This window comes from Alligator mississippiensis, chromosome 2 (assembly GCF_030867095.1).
Source record: "Alligator mississippiensis isolate rAllMis1 chromosome 2, rAllMis1, whole genome shotgun sequence".
Lineage (NCBI taxonomy): Eukaryota > Metazoa > Chordata > Crocodylia > Alligatoridae > Alligator > Alligator mississippiensis.
Genome location: NC_081825.1, coordinates 225,760,006 through 225,780,292, shown reverse-complemented (window position 1 = coordinate 225,780,292; position 20,287 = coordinate 225,760,006). Strand labels below are relative to the sequence as shown.

At 41.7% G+C, this 20,287-nt stretch overlaps 1 protein-coding gene across 2 annotated transcripts in view; it reads right to left on the bottom strand.

The window, feature by feature from the left end:
* Positions 1 to 956: 956 nt before the first annotated feature.
* The window catches only part of PRDM11 (PR/SET domain 11), a 62,716-nt gene continuing 43,385 nt past the window's right edge, over positions 957 to 20,287 (bottom strand). Inside the window, exons 6-8 of one of the 2 annotated variants that reach the window (XM_059722777.1) lie at positions 15,329 to 15,516; positions 11,627 to 12,277; positions 957 to 10,702 (exon numbers count right to left, since the gene is read on the bottom strand). In XM_059722777.1, the coding sequence (XP_059578760.1) occupies positions 8,538 to 10,702; positions 11,627 to 12,277; positions 15,329 to 15,516 (3,004 nt within the window). In that variant the 3' untranslated portion in view covers positions 957 to 8,537. The remainder of the gene's footprint in view (positions 10,703 to 11,626; positions 12,278 to 15,328; positions 15,517 to 20,287) is intronic. The other variant, XM_059722778.1, reaches the window with a different exon arrangement.

Below are 20,287 nucleotides of genomic sequence, written 5' to 3'. Positions count from 1 at the left end.
AAGCCTGCCCACCTCCACAGCCAGGAGGGGAAGATGTGTTGGGCCAAAAGAAGAGCAGGCCAGGGGAAATATGGTTTAGTTTGATGGTCATTACTTTTAATGGTAGAGTGCCTCCGTTTCTGCCTCTGTCCCTCCATGGTGTTTCTGCATTTTTCATTTACATGTTATTGGGATAGCCTCTGCCCCATTGGGTATAGGGATTGCGACCAGAGATGTCCAAATTTAAAGAGCACCCTGAAATAAAACAACTTTCCTTTAAGGGGTAGGAAAGTCTAGTTGCTCTCCCTTGGAAGCAGGGAAGAGTCTCATCTCTAAATGTGTGAAGACAGTTGAAATGTGTACTGGACCACTAAAAGAAGACACCACAAAGTTTCAGAATATAAACAACTGTAGTAGCTGGAATATAAGGCAAGAAGACTACATTGAATACATACATGGAGACACTTGAATATATCTACACTGTGTTGTAGCCAGGGTCCCAATAGCAGTGCATGATCTTCAATGCAGGGTGCAAAAGGCAACTCACAACTCTTGGTACATACTGGGGGATTGAAGCCCATGCCACCATAACTTCATTGCTATTGGTACCTAAGCTGCCTAGATCAAAGCCAACTTGTGTATAGCAATAAATGTTGTAGTCATACCTTCTTATCACAGCTGAAAAGGTGGAGAGCCATTAGGGAACATTTTCTCTGATCATGCTCAAGAAGTAACTGACTGGAACCTTAAATTTGTCTCTGGCAGAGGTTGATATGACATGGCCAGGGGATTATCTGCACAGGTAAATGTTATTAATAAAGGGTGGTTGCAATTTCTTCCACTGGATGCAAACTAGTATTGCCTAGAGGTACTTTAGTAATTTGCCAAAGTGGGTCTTTCTTGGGCAACTTTGGTATTCTTGCTTTTCAAGAGTTAAATTATATCAATATCAAAGAAAAAAAATAGAAACTACCTAATCCTTATAAATTTAAATGTTTTATTAACAATCATCTTACATTACAAGGATAATATGACAAAAGGAAAGTTCTCGTGTACATACTATGATATATCAACATAGCTCTATTCGTATCCAGTGTCCTAGGTCCTTTCACACAGGTACTATAAAGCATAGTCTGCAAAGTAATAACATTTTAATGTTCTCCGAAAGAGTGTGATATTAACATATTAATACATATGTAATAATAGACTTTTAGATACTTTTTTCTCTCATTTTGTATATGTGTGTGTGTGTTGGTGTGTTTGAAACTAACAGTTCAGCAGGGCTGTGCTTGGATGTGGGGAAGGGAGAGGTTAAGACAAGACCTTTTGTTGTCTGCTTTAAGTAAAAAAATATGTATCTTGCAAAACTGTTTATGAGTCTGTGAGGATGCCTGAATGTCAGAAACCTGAATAGCCCTCCTATCACAATATGGGATATGTTTACAGCATATGGGATATGGTTCCCCCAGGTAGCCCAGTAAGCTTACTCAACATGAGGTGCAGTGCATGAAAGATCCCAATACCAGGTGTGAATACTATGTTGGCAGCATGAGGGCTGGGGGTTGCTTTGCTAACTGAGCTTAAAAAAAATGTCAGTGGCATTTAAGGAGGAAGCTGGGGATGGGGAAACCATTTATGAGGTTCATTAAGAACGGGTGCTAGGGAGAACTTCTCTCTGCTGTGTATGTTTATTAGGTGCCATTCAGCACACTGGCAGTCACAGCTCAGAGAGACTCAGGAAGGGCAAGTTTGTAACTGAGGTGGATTTGTAGTTGTGTGGAGACAGAAACCTGCAACAGACAGAAACTGAGGTGCATTGACAGAGTTGTGTGGGGAACGCTTACACAGCATTTCCTCATGCAATACCAGTGTAATTAGTCACGATCATTAGAACTAAAATTCACTGAACTCCCCCTCCTCATAAAAGAAATAAAAAATTAAAACAAAAGTAAGGAGTGGTTACCAGGCTGATGCTGGTGCTGTAAAGCCAGATCTCCATTCCTCTCCTTTGAACGTATGATAGCTTCCTCTTGGGAAGAAGCAGCAGTGACTCTATCATGTCTACTAGCTTTGAAAGAGAAACCTCTCTAGTCACCCTAGGTGTCGCCATGCAGCCGAGAACATTGGAAGATGAATGGTTCTGTTCGCAATCTGAGTTTGATGCAGAGAGAGGAAAGAGGTGGGTGTCAATCCTGCAGAGATTAACATATGCTCCAGGAAAGCTGATCCATGAAAACTACAGCCCAGATCCAGCAAGATGTCCTTAACCTGAAACTGCCATTCATATGAAAATATTTCTCTTGGTTTTCTTTTCAAGGGAGGGGATGAAAGAGTTAAATGCCTAAACACCTCAAATCAGCAATGTTAGCATTTGTGTTGGCTTATGTGACCATTATGCATCACTTACAGTGGCCCCTACTTAACCAAATAATTCCCTTCACCAATAAAACTATCTAGATCATCAGTCAGTCAGGCTAGTTAACAGTTAAGAAGTAGCTGTCTTTAAAAGAACCTGATGAAACAGCTATCACTGAGGAACAACAGTACAGTTGCATTCACTGGGTCTACTGTAAAGTAAGCAGACTGCAAAAATTATCTAGCAGAACTGCAGGCATGATTCCCAGTTGAGTTTGAACACTCAGATCTTTACCATTCCCAATTCAGTCTCTTTTCTTTTGTTTTGCTCCCTCTCCATCCATATTTCATTCCTCCTATCTGACCACATGAGAACAACTGTCTTCAACTATGTAAAGTATGTCTCTCTTTATTCTAAGTGCACCTCTAAAACATTGGGTGATATGTTGTACAGAATATGCTGAGTATAACTACACTCTATTGTACTGTGCAGTACTAGTGACTAGAAAACTAGTTCCCTCTTGTAGCCTGTTGATGCCCACCTAGGACTGTCAACCAGGTGAAGCAGAAAAGCCATATCTTCATGGCACTGGGACCACCAAGTCAACAAACCCTGTCCATGCAGGGGAAGAAAAGTGCATAAAGAGGTTGGATATGTATCAACCCCAGTGTGAATACGCAGGACCTACGGCAGGCTTAGTCAAAAGACAAGGGTGCTTACTGTTTTCCCTCACCAAGACACATTCCCAAAACTACCACTGCACAGGCCTCATTTAGCACCTTATTGAACATACCACCATGAATCCCCTTGTCCTAACCACAACAAAGTCTCTCTCACTAACGTGCTATACAGACAAATGTAGACCTCAGTGTAAGGCTAAAGCTATACTGAAGTCCTTAGATTTCAGCGTTACGTGCCTTGTGCTAGAACACAGGGCCAGCCTTACACAAAGGTGGTTGATTCTACCTCTATATTATATCTTTAGATCTATTGAAAACATAGAAATATATAAATATATAAGATCTTATTTATAGATATATAGGCATGTGATTTTATTTCTTGTACTGTGTGTATATGTACTGGGATGTGCGTATATACAATATATAGACTGTATGCATATTTACTGTATACATACACTAACTTACATGCACACACATTATACATGTCTCCAAAGGAGACAGGAATTGCATAGGCATTACTGGATTGAGAGTACAATGGTCGGGGGAGCAACGTACCATTTCTCTACTTTTATAGCGTTGAGAGGAAAATCTGGCAAAAGCAGAGGATGTTGCTACTTGTTTGCAAGCTGGCTGTCTTGGTGGTTTTAGCCATTGGCCAAGCAAAAAGCAATGCTAAGTTAAGAAAGAAATGTAACCCCAAAGAACTCTGGTGGCCAACTGGTTGAGTTTGTGTTGTGTGCTAGCAATGGACTGGGCCTGAACAGTGTCTGAGAACCCAGACCAGCAACTGTGCAAACAGTACATGTGGATAATGCAAAGATCAACTCAACCTTTAAAGCAAAGAACATTCCAGGAACTTGCCTACTTAAGGACACTCTTGCATATTTGGTTCATGATCCTTGCAACATGCATCTGCTCTTCTTGCACTTTTGCTAATATGGGAAGAGCTTTGGTCTCTTTATCCATGAGGATTGTCCCTGTTGTATTCAGTCTAGTGGCCGGGAGGCCTAGACTTTATGCAGCCACTGGGAGCCCCTGTAGTTGGCTATGTGCTTAGTGGGTATCTGCCAAATAGCAGGATAAGAGTAGAGAAGCCTGAGCAAAAGGGCATAGGGGGAACTGGCAATCAATACCCCCAAAGACTAGCTATATAAAATCAAGTGTCTGGAGAAATGTGTATTAGTCACAGTCAGATACCCCAGGTAAGAGGGAAAAGGAAAAAAAACCCTCAAGGAATAACAGAATCATCATATCTTTCCTGTTGAGGATGTTCACAATACCAGGAGCAACACCTTCAAAACAATACCCTCCTAGCTTGAAGTAGCAGGAGGAGGAATCAGTTAAACTTGATCCCATTTGCACAGCTTCCCTCCTAACTTCAGGCAAAATCTATGACAGGTATCTCCTGCTACCCCATCAGAGTTGTATTGCAGTGCAGTAGGTTGCTGCTGTTGGTGCTACTACTACTGCTATGCTGGATCTCCACCAGCATTGAGAACTGGCACCCTCTGCTGTCACTCAGATATCACTACATCAGAACCTTTCAACTTCTCTTTAGGTTGGCCTGCGTAAGAAATCAGACAACTGAAAGTTGTAAAGACAGTAATGGAACATATCTGCTTTCAGAAAAGCCTTACTTGGTACCAGTTCTGAAAAACAAAGGGGGGATGAATAAAGCATTTGGCATTAAAAATCAACAGTAATTCTACAAGTATAACAGTTTTTCAGTTGGGGCCCCTATATTGTGAACCTTACAGTAGACCTTGGTTATTCTTGCAGTTGTATTTAAATCCCTTGACCTACCTATGTGAGAAAGGGTTGTAAACCCAGATCTTTATGTAAATAAATCTGCAAGGAAAGCTCCCTACATTAATCATGTGCAAAGATGTTATTTGCTTTGTGAAGCACAATGAAGATTCCTTTGTGTTGCACAAGCCTGACTATTGAACAAAATACTTGCGTTCCTTAATAGTTAAATGCTAGGAATCTCTTGCCTTTTCAGTTAACAGATCTTAGCAGCATGCAGCCACTAGGAATTACTCATTTCATTGACATTACTTCACTGATACCATGTAGGGTAGTTTTTGCAAGAGAAGACACCACTGCTTTCCAGGCAGTCTAAAAAGAAAACACCCTATATATCTATATTACTCCAGTAGTGAGAACGTGTACAGCTAAAGAAAAGTAACACCAATGATAAACTGTATTAGAAAATGAAATGTGACTGTCACAAACGTCATTTATAAGCCAGTCTTTGGTGGCCTGCACCTTTCCAGCATAGGGATGTCTTCTTTTGCAACATCAGCAAAAAAGGATGATGGGGTAGAGGTTGTAAACAGGCTTTTCCGTGGCACGAACACTGGTTTGAACAAGAAGCAGGTGAGCTTTACTGTTTATAAACGTATTTGTGGATTGGCCACGTGTCTCTTTCCAGCAAGACAGCCACAGAATCTGAAGCTCTGTTCTGAAAAAGAGCCACAGGCCAATTAACTTTTTCTGTTTGGAAGATAATGGATAGATCTGTTAGGGTGAAGAGATGGATCCCTTGGAGCTCCTAAGCTCTTGTTCTGAAGAAAATAAAGAGAGTGGAAGCTGTCTTTTGTTTCCCTTAAACTCAGAGTAGCTTACATCAAGTACCTTTTTTTACAGTTGCCATTTCTATTGCTGAAGATTTCCCAGATATCTGAGTGTAGTTAGAAAGTACTGTAATAAGAAACTAATAAGCCCATCCTATTCCTGCTGCTGGATTACTTGCACTTCCTCAGTATCTAAATTCACATTGTCCAGTTACAGCGGAAAGCTTAGGCAATGTTTCTTTGGGGGGACTTTGTTTTTTATCTTCTCAGATTTTGGGTAAAGAAGGTATAGAACAGATTCCAAAAGGAAACCTGATCTGGGTGGGTTTGTGATGGTGAAATGGGTAGTGTTTTACTTCGCAGGCCAGCAGCGGTTGAGAACACTGTCTCTACAAGAAACTCTCCTGTATATCTGAACGAGGGGTTGCCTGAGTCTGCACAGTTTCAGAGGGCAATCTGGTCTAGCTTTCCTCATCTGGGAAGCTGAATAATCTGAAGAAAATCTCTGTTGGGAGAGGAAGGGGAGAAGCGGACCCTCAGCAATATATTATGATAATTCACTTGCCAGGTATTACATAATGCCTTCCCTATGCTGATATGGAACAGTGTCTTGACCTGACTTGCTTGTGGACCTGGATGAGGATTTCAGGGGAAAGCATTCCAGTTCCTGGTTTCTAATACAAATAGCTGTCTGGATTCACACTAGACATTATCTACCAAGCTCACTCTGGTGCATCTGTCCTAGCATACGCATTTCATTTACTGTATGGGGTGAGGCAGAGACAGAGAGGAAGGAGTTAAGTGCTTCAAACTGTATTCCATCCCATCAGCTATCACAGGCTCCATAGTCTATTTTGACCCTTTCAAAACTGACCAAATAAACTGTCCTATTATAATAGCATATAGCGCAGAGTAAGGACAAGAGGTATAGGAATCTTTGCAATATGTACTTCAAGCAGTGTTCATCTCTCCTCCTCACCATACCCCAAAAGGGTTGATTTATAGATAGGATACATTTTCAAATGCATCAGAATAACTAGTTCTGCCATGTCCAGGGTTTGAGGAGCTGAGCTGGAAGATGGCAGCTCAATCGCATGTCTCCACGTGACCTGTGTGCTTCTGTTCAGGGCAAAGTAGTTTGGGAGGGGATGGGATCCAGGTAGAGGTGTGTGGATTTGCTGGGGAAGACAGTGTGTGAACCCTGGCAGTGAAAGTGACTCCAAGAGAGATTGGTTTCAGACATGCTACATCACCATTGAAAACAAAAGTTTAAAAAATAATTATATATATATATATATATATATATATATATATATATATTTATATAAATGAAAAGCTATCAACTAGCAGCAACGGTTCTAGAGATATCTTAGCACCAAGACCAAGGACAGGGGGTAATTAGAGAAAAGAAAGGTTCAGTGTTGCTGACACCACCATGTTTCCAAATAACAACACTTGGCACAAGACTTGTCCCTCTAGGAAGTGAGAACATGCCAGCCTGATTCTTCTGGGTAACTATGTTTCACCCCTGTGATGCTCCAGCCAGGTTGATGCTGCCCATGCCACATCAGCAGAGCAAGGCACTAGCATCTGTGGAATTTTTGCACCTTAATTATTGATTTTTGCTTTTTCTAACCTGAATTGACATTATGTAAATATATGGATCTCATTTGCTTTTAAAAAAATCTCACTTATCATTTAAAGTGTTAGTCCCACTTTCAAATTTCTGCTGGACTTTGCACCCTTTTCAAAAAAGGAAGAAATATTTCACAGGAAGAAGTACAGCGTTCCTTCTTCCTTTTGTCATCATTCTGCCATGTTGTGGAACACCTTACCTTGGTCACAAGAGAGTACATGAACCTTTAAAGGACATCATCACATGATTATAACCCAAGATGGATCTTGCATTGATATCCCCTGCCACAGAACTATAGCAGGTTTTCTTTCACTCATTCAAAAAACAAAATAAAACAAAACAGAAACAAAAACCACAACAATCTATGATTATAAAGACATAGTATAAATAATGTAAATTAGAATATAATTTTTAAGCCCTAGAATCTCTACCCTATGATGGGTTTTGACTCATCGGCTGTCTAGCTTCCACAGCAGCCCTGGTTTTAAGAGTTGTATATATTTTTAAATCTCCTATAATATAAAAATATAAATGCAAAATTTCCCCTGCCTTCTCTATTATGCTATTTTATAGTCTGCACATGACATCGTATTATAATATGTATAACTGGTAGTTGGGTTATCACAAGGGGAGCTGAAAGCCTTGCCTTACTCCACAGCCCACCGGTGGGGAGAACTGAGAATGAGATATCACAGTTTAGCTGAGACTTTTTTTTTCTAAAATAGAAGGAAAAAAAAAAAAGAAAAAAGAAAAACCAAGCCCCTCAACAGCCTCTGTAAGTGAATAAAGCTTCTATTCAAAACAAGAGGGATCCCAACATATATGACCAGGGTGCTCTGTCGGAAATCAGGAATCTACTGGTCATCACCGAAGGGCTCAAATGGCTCAATAACTGGACTAAAGTGTGAAAAGAGAATCAGGGAATTAAAATAAAAAACTACACATACAAAGGAAGCTACTGTGAGGAGGAGGAGGTTGACAGAGACCCGTCATCTAGCTTATAGATTGTTACGTTTCAACATGTAGAGTATGGCCCCAGCACATGCTTCTGAAGAATGAAATGTTGCCATCTACACTGCAGCTGCCATGTTTGGAGACATCAGTAAATTTCAAACATTGTCTCATTCTTAAAATTCCACTTAGCTTCTATCAGACGCACATCGCCTTAACTTTAAATTTTCAGTGTGGGTTTTTTATATATATAATATATATATATATATATATATATATCTTATATAATATATCAAAGTTTAGAGTATAGATTAAAAAAAAAATTATTCAACAGCTTTCTGAAGTTGAGGCATTCCTTCCTAAATATCAGGGTAAAATTCAGAGCCGTGGTCCATGCTCTGCAGCATCGGCTTCTGATCAAGGGAGGACATTCTGCTCAGCATTTCTGCTGACAGTGCATAACTATTGCCTGATTTCTCTTCAAACCAACTATCTAGTGCTCTCTTGCAATCAAAGTTGGCAATGGCTGGCCCATTAACAGCAATCGTCAAAAGATCACTGAGCTGTTCCAGAGTGAGGCGAGAGCGGTTGTTTTTGCGCACTCTCTGAAGGGCATTGCGTCCCTTCTCACAGCAGGCTGATGAGGTGGGAAGGACTTTAAGGATCTGAACTATTTTATTTAACAGTGGGAATCTCTGTTTGTATTTACAAATGTGACCAAGTAAGTCTTTAAAACCATTTTTGGTATAATAATCCACCTTGAGTTCTCGCCATTCCATCAGCAAACTTCCTCTGATGTCCATTCCCTCTCTGCAAACTTCTCTGGAAAATGATGGGACTGTTTCCAGGTGTTCAAATATCTGCACCATGTCTTCCTTTCCATAGCTCATGAGCTCCTCAGTGCTTCTGGGCCAAGCTGCAAGGTCAAATACCTGACATGCTTTCACAAATGTCCGGCTACGTGAATCAAACCTTTGGGCTAGGATCACTTGGGTCTTCTGGCAGATCTTTTCTCTGATTGACTGGAATTTGGCTTCAGCCACCCGTAGATTTTTCACAGCAATGCCATTAAAGCTTTCTCGGAAGTTCTCTTCAAATTCCTGCAAATATTCCCCAGGCGAGTCTGCAAGCCTGCTGATCTCCTGGATAGCCTCTTCTATTTTGTCATCCACTTGTGACACAAGGAGATATTCACCTTGGAAGACATAGGCGAGGCGTGAAAGCACAGCGATCACATCCAGCAAGAAGTAGATTAGTTTAATCGACTGGTAGTCCATAAGGAACTGCAGGAGAGCCAAGGCAATGGCAGAAGCATCCGCTCTTTGTGTTTGACCACTGACATCTTTGAGATGGGCCACAACTTCAAGGTAATCCTTGATTAGAGCATTAAGGACATTCTGCTCCCCAATGATCCACTTCACTGCTCGGATGTCTCCCAAGAACTCGGTCTCCTCACAAAGAGTGGCAGCAGTGACTCGCAGCTCGCACATTAACTTGGGGGAGTAACGATAAAAGCTGAGTAACTGCTTCAAATTGTTTTCTAGCTCCTCCAGACATGGAAGCTCTTTTCCACTGATTGCATCTAAAATTTCCAAGTGAGGTCTGTGTACCATAAATGGCAAGCAAAGCAACCAAGGTAATGTCTTTCTGATTGTCATGAACAAGTTAGCTCTCAGGCTGGCAGTAATGTTAGCACCATCTACTCCCAAACCAATAGTTGGCTTCTCATCCTGCAATCTGATTCCCAAACTGGAAAAAGCCCTGTCCAATGCTTGGAGGTAACTGTCTGTTGTTGAAAAACCCAGTTCTTGAAGAGACAGGAATTCAGTTGCTGGAGGCCCATCGCTGCTTGTGTACTGCACATAAACTGCAACTGTGTCAGCCAGCAAGTCATCACTCTGCCCATCCAGGATGATGCTGAGGAAGGGAGATTGCCTGATCCGTTCTACCAGATCCTCTCGAAGAGCCCGGGCAATATGATGAATTAAGATTTGGCAGTCTCCTTCATTCATGTACTGATCCACCACTTTGAGTTCACACTTTCTCAGTAGTTCTGCAAGAGGCCTAAAGTCATAGTAGGGCCTGCCTTCCAAAGCCAAGTGGTAGGCCGTGTTGAAGAGCAGGGTCATATTTCGGCACATCTCTTCTGTCTTCTCTGGATGCATTCTGAGCTTGTAGAGCTGCAGGCACTTCTTGTGGAGGTTGCTCTGGCTGTGAAGCTTTATAGTGTGTATCTTGAACTGCTTAGAGCCAATGATGAAGGCTGAAGTCCGAGAGGATTGCACTGTGTACTGCCTACAAACGTGGCACCACATTTCATTTAATGTTGGGGAGTACCGTAGAAACCAGAACTTTTTAAGCCATTCTTGTTTGAAGCGTCGAATCCTCCTGCCAGTCACAGAAGACATCTTGGAAGGCTCATCTGTAGCAGCTATCATATCATTGGATACCGATTCATCGGCAGAATCCACCTCCTGGTCATCATCCTCCATGATTGTAGGAACCGAGATGATACTTTCCGAAGCTGCAAAAGAAGAAGGAAAATTAAAAGGAAGAAAAGAGAAAAAATATTTACAAAGCTTCAGAGCTATGGCAAACATTCAGAAGATAATGCAGAATGTTATCCTGCTTTGACCAGGGGGTTGGACGAGATGACCTCCTGAGGTCCCTTCCAACCCTAATTTTCTATGATTTTATTATTTGGCCAAATTCTGTTCCATGCCCAACATTAGAAGTAGAATATGGCCACCTGAATGTAAGTTTTGAAGAGAAATCAGAGGTATTTTATATAACTCTTAAACATACCACGTCTCTTGGTCAACAAGAAGATAAAGGCCATTCTGACCACTTTGTGGGGTACCCAAAAGTAAACATGATGCTGCTTTGCTAAAGAAAATTAGTAACTGACAGCATATGCTTGAGGGTAATGAAACAAGTCTCTGAAAGGAATGCATGCTTGCATTAAGACAGCAGAGTATACAGTGAGTGCTTCCAAAGGAAAGAATGGATTTGTTACACTTCACACACATGCAGGAAGTCAGTATGTTTCAGTTTCAACATTTAAAGTAATTCAGACTTTCAAGTACAGTTTCCTGGTAGCTCCAAAAGGATCACACTGCTTCCACTGAAAAAGAAAGCATCAAAAATACAGCAAACAAGTCAGCTGCAATGGAATTTCTTTTTTTTATTGACAGTGTATTCATTACAATGGAAACAAATAGAACAAGTCGTCATTACAGAAGATTTCCCAAACAATGTCTTCCCAGTGGGCTCACAGTATCAGCTCCTGCCCCCCAACTCAGCAAAACACGGCTCTAATGTTTCTATAAAACACAGTGTTCCCCGTAATGGCCAAGCTGGAACATTTTAGGCCTGCACACAGTATACAGTGATGTCCTAAATTTTCCTATGCAGTGTTTGAAGAACATTCTTACTCTCCATGACTTACCTGTGGGGTCAGAGAACTCTTGAAGCTCAGGTACCTGAGGTGCTAGAGCAGGCTGCTCAGGTAACTTGCCAGATCTCAACATGTCTAGCTCAGCCTGCAGTTCTCGGATCTTCTTTTTCAACCTTATGCAGTTGGGACAAAAGGAAGTTGTGGGGATTTCATGTGAATTGCCTTGAGTGGATGCCAGAGATGGTTCAGTAGGGCTGTCTGCCTTGAGTGACAGAGGCTCTTCTTCTTCATCTTCCAGGAGACCCATCTCTTTGGCTGTGCTAAAAGAGGAACTATGGGGGACCTTCCATTCTCCCTCACTTCGGTTTCTGCTGAGGTTTGGGGAGCTATGCTGAATGGTAGTTCCACACCTTTCAAAGACATCTTCAGTCTGGTATTTAGATGCCTTTCTAATGGAAAGTGGGGTGCTCGTGGTTAGCTGGTGCTCTTCCAGCTTTGCTGACTCCAGGGAAGCCTCTAAGACATCTTTGAAGATGAGATCTATCTTCTTTTTCTTTGTCTGGGGATGGGATTCTGCTTCTTCACAGCTCCGCTTGTAAGGGCTCTTCCCTTGCTTCAATGTGGTAAGCTGAAGAGGGCCTCTCATGTCCTCTTGATTTTCCATATTTTTTTCTGACTTTTCTCTCTGTGATTTTTTATCGCCTAGAAAGGAAAATGAGGGGGTCGGGGATTATCATAGGGAACTACGCAATATTCCTCAATCTAAAACTAAAAAAAAAAAAAGAAAAGGCAGGCTGAGTCCCTGCAGATTTGTATGTGGCATTACAAATAAGGAAACTGATAGCAAATTCAACGGAAACCAAGAAGATAAGCTCTACTACTGGGCAAGCCTTCAAAAGAGACAGTCTCTATAACCACACAGGAGTAGGACCCACACATTTTAAGAGAAGAAAAAAATACAGGCAGCTTGTTTTATGTAACAGGTATAACCAACCTGTGCTGGATTAAGACTATAAGGTCAACTACTGATTACAGTCGAACCCTATGCCCTGTGCCCAAATGCCTACTGGCTTGCTGGAAGAACAGCGACTGTTTTGACTTGGTAAAAGGTATCAGGTGTACAGCACATGAAGCATGAGATTCAGAGTTTTCCACAAGAACCACAAATGTCTGCTCATTAACAACCAGAAGCTTAGAAGCACTCGTTCTGTTTCAGTCTGGAGGCTCTTCCAGAGATGAGAGAGCACAGGAAACAAAAACTTGCCCTCTTAATCCCCATGGTACATGTCTCCAACTGAGCTAGAACTGATGAACTCTCTCCTAAGCTGGGACATCTAGCTTGTCCCTATGGACTCTAAGAAAGTGGCCATCATTCAAAGATAAAAAATAAAAGCAACATTACACAAAGTATTAATTGCTCAAAATAAAGGGAATAGCCATATTTCCTTACCTGGAAATTCAAAGGATGATAGGTTTGGTTCAATTCCATCTTTCTTCTATCTTGTAAATAACTTCAAGCATTGGTGGCTTCCCAAATAAGACGTTGCTTTATGCTGATTTTTTTTGTTTGGTTTTAAAATAAGTTCATGGTTTCAAAACAGCTACAGTGTAAGCGCTACTAGTGTCTCGCTGAGGAGAACAATGCTAAGGATGCAGAAAAGATGGAAGACTGAAAACAACTTAGATATGGAACTGTATGGAGGACTGGACTGGACGTTGCAGAGATTTCATGCTGGGTTCTTAGGGTAAGGTTGCATCCCCACTTGCCTTCTGGTATGAAACAATGCAACGGACTCACATATTTTGCTACTGTGTTTCTAAGGGCAGAGTTTGGATTTATTAGCTTTTTGTTTTCTTCATTGCAGAGGATTTCAACCACTGATTAAGTGACCTTAAAAGAGATGGTCTCTTTTAATCAATTACTCTTTTATAATTAAGTAAATACTGTGGCCTCATGTTAAGCTATTTGAACACATAAGAAACCCTCCCATAAAGCCAAGAAATTAGGGCAGAAACAAAAGGAAAAACAATAGAAGCTCTGTCACTCACTGGGAGCTTTTTTAGAATGCATCTTTTTTCTTGACAGGTTTTGGAAGACTTTGCATTTTTGGGTGTTTTAAACAGAACATTTTTTAAAACAGATTCTTATTTTCTAATGGCTAAAGGTGAGGCACTTCAGAGCAGAAACCAGGAGTTCCAAATGAAAAATGCATGTGATGATCGTGTCTGCATTTTTCTTATGTGATGCTGAGTCCCGGGTAGCAAGGGACTAGCTCACTAAGATAGCTGGAGGTTTTTATATAGGCTTTCCCATCTATCTCAATATAACAAGCTCCAAGTGGCTGGATACTGTAGGTTCTGGTGATCCCAGATATAGTTCTCTATTACACTCATAGCTTCACTTACAGTGGACTATCACTTTTAATTCTCGATCTGTAGAAACACAAGATCCAAATGCAAGTGCATATGTTTGTGTGGTGGGGGCCAGAGATGCATACAATTTGGCAATGGGCATTCATACAAAGACTAATATTGGGAGAAACATCAATGGAAGATTTCCCTGTCAGGTAACCCACCTTGGACCCTGCACACATACTGTTTTCCTTCTAATATTTTCTGAACGTTTCAAAATACTTGAGCATCTGGTGTGCACATGGGATGAAAACAAAATCCCTAATGCTTGTGCATACACATACAATAGTTAATATAACTGTTAATGTAATACATGCATATTCACCAAATATTATCAACAATATATCATGACATTCAGAAAGTGTAAAACTACAGGTTGACAGAGAATCAACAGGGCTTCCAAGAGGCCCTGTCCTCCCCCTATTTTAATAGGAGACACCTTTTACCAAGTCAAGGCAGCAGCAGCTGTGCCATAGCACACAGAGGATTTTTAATGATAAAATTATATTTAGTTTTGCTGCCTCTCAGAGGCCCTGCCATTCTGTGGCTGGGCTTGGAAAGAAATTCCTTCATTCCCAAAGCTGTAGCATCAGATAGACAAATACATGCATAGCAATATCTTGTTTTCCCCTATAGTTTCTTGCATTGGGAATTTCATACTGGCCCAAAGGAACACTGGATTTGCTCCAGCATGACTATCCCTATAATGAGACAGCAATTCTAATCCAGGGAAAAATTGGTCTGAATCTAATGACCAGTAAAAAATCTCCTATATGTCATATAAGCCCTATAAGGCTGTGTGCTTGAGGAGTCTCTTGTTGATGCAGTGTTGTTCTCAAATTACTCATGGAAGAAAGAGGAGATAAATTAAGCCAGGAAATCAGAGATACAAACATACCAAGAAAACTTCACTTTCACATTCACACAAGCCTATCCAAAGAGCTCCCTTAAACAGTTATTCACAGGAACCATAGAATTAGACATCTTACAAAGGGGAAGTCTAATATATGTCAATGCAGCAGCTTCACAACAGGGAGATTTATGAAGGAGAGAAGCTCCAATATTCATGTTTTATTTCAGTTTCTTACAAAACATAAAGTGAAGATATTCTGCTGTGATTTCAGACACCCTGAGGACAACTGCATTTTCTTTTGCACACATACCAAGCTGAATGGGGCTCTCTACTTATGGGCTTTGCTTTTAGAAATTCAGCACTTCTTGCACATGCTATGTATTATTTATTGATATTATGTCTATGATCCAAATCACAGAATGCAGGAAACTTGGCTAGAGAATGGCAAAAAAAAAAAGAAAAGGGATGAAGGGAGGGATGAAACTCACCTCTTGTGAGGTTCCTGTTAATAGTCTCCTGGGACATACTATGCAACCGCTTCATATAATCCTCACTGTACCAGACCCGCAGCCTCTCTCCAGGCCGGATGTCGCGACAGGTTCGGAAGTATATCCTCTCACTGTGCTGAAAGGCCATCAAGTTCTGCTCTCTCTCCTCTCGGGATATGATCACATACCTGAGGGTAAGGTTATAAGGCAGATTTGAATAAAAAACTTTCTGTCCTGTTTTTCCCACCCTTCACAGTCAAAGTCTACTGAACCACAACCACAATCATGCCAGAATGACCTTCAAAGAGAGCCAGAGAAACAGTAAGATTGGAGGGTATGGAATTATAGGTAATGATATGCAAATTGCTAGAGATACAGGACAATGAACATGAACAACTGAGGAATACTAAATAGTTTCTTTGGTCTGGGGTGCTTGTTTCTGCCTAGGAAAGAGGTTCTGACTCTTGCCTCTGTAACAACACGTGGCTGACCTGAAGGGATATTAGAGCCAGTGCTGGTGATACAGTCACTCACCTTCAGCAAATTTCTTGCATAATATGTATTAAATGGAAATAGTGAATGCCTGGAATACACCAAACCCCATTCCATCCTCGGAGTCCCCCACATTCCTGGAGTCTCCTTAAAATACCAGAACATCCTGGACTCCCACCACTCCATCTGACAGCTTTCTAAACATCATCTCTCCCTTCAGTAGAAGCTATATTCCTTTGCCTCTCTTTTACTAAGCAATATCTGAGATAGCAAAAGGGCAGAGGTTCTGGTGGGCAGTAACATGTATATGAGACAAATTTCTAGATTATAGCTAAAAAGGAAAGCATGGACTCCTCTGCTGACAGGTTTGCACCATGTTGGTATCCAAATGCAAAAAAAGGTGCCAGCATGGAAAAACCACAGATGCTTGAAAGCTGATACCCATATTGATAAAATTCTGCTGGTTTATTCTGAACTGTTTGAAGTTCAAATATGGGATTTGACTACCTGTTCTCAAATTTCAGCTCACTGAGAACATGGTAATTAAACATGTAAATCAGTCAATTTGCAGTTTGTAATATGACAATATATAAATCTAGAGGAAGGCTCACAGCATTCCTACTAGTGCCCCTTTTTTTTAATGGTGGAAGAAAGAAGAAAGAAAAGCATCCCATAGGCCCTAAAGATCTTCACTACTGCTACCACCAACCTCCTCAGAGTTACAGAGGATTGGATGCAGGCCCCTGTCACTATACATATACAACTGGTTGATATTTTTGAACACAGTGCAGAGGAATATTTTACAACATAGAATCTGCTTCTCCTTTGACTTCTTTTCCCTTCAGCCCTAAAAGACTCCAGATCTCAGAGATTCAAACTTCAACATAAGCCTCCTCCTACAGTCTTGTACTATATTACTCTTTATGAGTCAGCCTCAAAACATAGCACAATTTTCTCTTTGGCTAGCAAAATCTGAACATTTTCACTTGAATTCTCACACTCCCACAAAACTGCAGAGGGGAAATAATTCATAAACTTGACCAAGTTTTGCAAATACAAGAAAGAAGGTTGCAAGGCCTGGAAGTGGATGAAGCTCAACCACCTTTGATTTTCATACTAAACAACAGTCTGGTTGACTGTAATCAGCTGTGTTTTAGACTATTGTGCATGTTCTCTATGATGCACTATAAACATTGATAATTCATTCAAACCACAGGCATTGTTTCCTGCACCATGTTGGAGGAATGTAGTACTGGAACCAAATGTGAGAGTTAACATGTGGCTTGTGTCAGGACATCACGTATCTATGTTGCTAGTCACTTCACAAAATATATAGTCAGACATTCAGAAAACACTTCCTAGAACACCCAGGAGATACGATGCCCTACTGCAGTTGTCACTAGCACAGGAGGATGGCTACCCCCAGCACAACTAAAGTGTCAGGATGCTTTCCAGATTTTGCAGCTGCTCTGCATCTCCAACTGCCCACTGACTTCAGTGGGAGCAATGAGAAGGTCAGTCTGGTCCTATACACAAGCAGGATTAGTGTCAACTACTTAACATCTTTCACCAGACATTAACAACCTTTTAATGGAACATCTAGTGTTTAAACTCATCAGCCCAGTGAGAAGCAACCTTTCTGGAGGCCGTGCCACAAATTAGCCGTGTTCCTTACCCAAGTGCCATTCTAATCCACTTTCCCTGTCCAATCTTCTGTTCTGCTTTCTGCTCCCAGCCCCGTGCTCATGGACCAATTTGCTGCTTTGCTTTCTGCTGCCTGCTCTATCTACTGCAGGGCTGCCTGTCCCCTCCACTTGTGGCACCCGTGTTGCAGCTTGGCCACATCTGAATTAGCTGATGACAACAGTGCATTCCTGGGCATCATAGTTTTCTACATCCCCATAACTGGAGTTGGCCAAAGGATTTTGAAAATTCAGTCAAGTTAAAGTTTGTTACATGGAAGAGGTTGAGAAGAAATTAGGTAGCATTTCCTACTGGGACACACAGGAACAATTAGTGTTAAAACTGTATTTCCCCATTCACTGTTCACCAAGCTTCCCCAAACCACTCAACATTTCTGCTTGCTTATGAGAGGCTGTAAGGACCCAAAACTCCACCTCTCATATTCCCCTAACATTTATATTTTACACGCCCAGCTTCCCCACCTACAAATCACGCTGGTTGTGCACTACTTCTTCCCTACTGTGGCTCTAAACACAAACTGTTTAAATTGCCATTTCCTGACCTCCATCGTACTGTGAACTAGGGAAAGTGGAAGAGACAGAGAGAAGGAAGGGCAAACAGAGAAACACAGCAGATGGTAAAATCCTGGATCAGACCAGGAGTCCATCCATATCAACCTAGTGTTGGAAAGTGGCCAATAGCAGCAATTTCTGAGGAAAGTGCAAAAAGCACAAAAAGGACAGTTATAGAAATGGATGTCAAGCCTGGAAGCAAGTGGTTGGTTTTTACCTTGAAATAAGAGGGTTTAAAGCCTTTATATTTTCCCTTATCTACTCTAAATGGAGACAGTTTCATCCATGTAACAAATTGTCCTTGAATCTTATCAAGCTTCTAGCCTCAGGGTTATTGTATGGCAGCGAGTTCCACACTACACGTTAGCTATGCACCAAACAACAACACTTTTCTATTCACCAGTTTAAAACATTCAGTTTTATCAAAAGTCATTGAACTGAGAACTATCATCAGAACAAGGAAGAACATCCTAGACTTTGTGGCATGTTTGAATGAAGGAGACAGAAAATTCCTGGTTGGAAGGATTCTGCATTTTTCCTAATAGACCTTACCCAGACAGATCTGGGTAAAGTCTAATAGAATTTACGAGGCAAAGGCTGCCAGAAACCTTCCCTCCCGGGCAGATCGCCCCACTGTTATCCTTGCCAACCTTGGAAACAGCCGTTTCCCTAGTTACTAAACACCTTCCACTGATTAGTCTGGGTCTTGCGTCCTGTCTACACACACACTAAAGTGACATAGTTCAGTATTTCTGGCAACTGATGTAGCTAAAACAGACCGTCCCCTTTGTGTGGGCACAAGACACTCAACTCAAAGCAAGGCCATCTACACAAGGGTGCTGGAGTCACACCAGCTTCTAAACAGATTTACTTGAAATGAATTCTGTGTTTAGTAGGGCTGTGTGAAATTTTGACTGGTGTTTTGTTTTGAAGCTGTTTCAATGCATTTCAACCTCAAAACAGTGAAATTGAAATGAAATGAAAGGCTTTGAAACAGCTTCGAAACAAAACAAGGGCACTTGAAAATGTAGAAAGTTTTGAAACATTTTGAGTTTTGAAGCCAGGCTTGCTTGCAGCTAAACAGAAACTAAGGGGTAGGGGGGAGCAGGGATAGGACTGCTCTGATATTGACATCTAGCTCCTGGTTCGATCCCCCAGCTCTCTGATCATTTCCCCAGCTCTTCCCAGGGGTGCAGGCCCCTCATCTGCGTGCGGGGTTTCACCAGGCTGCTGCTGCAGGCTGGGGCCAGTGGCAGCCACTTGGCGCTGCCCACGCTGAGTGCCAGGAAGACTATGGTGCTGCCGCTGGCCCCAGCTTGAAGCGGCAGCCTGCTGAAACCTGGTGCGCAGATCCGGGGGCCGAAAAGCTGGGGAAATGATCAGAGAGCTGGAAGAACTGAACAGGGAGCTGGGGGAATGTTCAAGGCCCCCCAGTTCTCAGTTGGGTTCCCCAGCTCCCCAATCTTTCCCCCAGCTCTCTGATTGCTTGCCCCAGCTCTTCCCGGGGGGGGGGCGTGGGAGCCTGGATGATGAGGGATGACAGCAGGCTGCTGCTGCTGGCAAGTGATATGAGTTTTGTTTTGAACATTTTAAGGTGCAGTTTCCCAGAAACTCCTGCACATATCTCCTTGAAACCTGACAGGTGTCATGCCCTCAGGCGGGGCTATCCTCCCTGCAATTTTCATGCAAATTAGGCAAGAAATGACAAAGTGATAGGCATTTTCGCAATTCCCCATTATAGCCTATGGGCGAAACGTTGAAACGCGCTAAAAGTGAAACGAAACACCGTCCCTTCAAAATGGTGAAATGGAAGTTGAAACGAAACGGTGCTGGTTTGCACAGCCTGAGTATTTAGGCAAGAGCTTAAGACATAAATGGAAGAGCCTATTCCCAAGCAACTGTTCTAAGTTTTACTGGCCATTCCACAAGGAGAACAATACTAGTGACCCTGGACACACAAACCTATTCATGTAGAGTCATTTCTCTTTTGGTGAGAGGCACACACATTACAGGGTAAAGTGAAAATAATTAGCTTGAGCTTTCTTATGTGCGACAGTGTCATCCTCTATTTTCCCTGGGTTAGACAGGCCTAAGCGCAGAGTAACAACAAAGCCATCTCTAAGACTGAATGAAGACTTTGTCCAGCCTCCTCAAATTCAGCTAAATGCCATGCCCCAAGAGTGGACAGGTATTCATTATAGTACTGAGATAT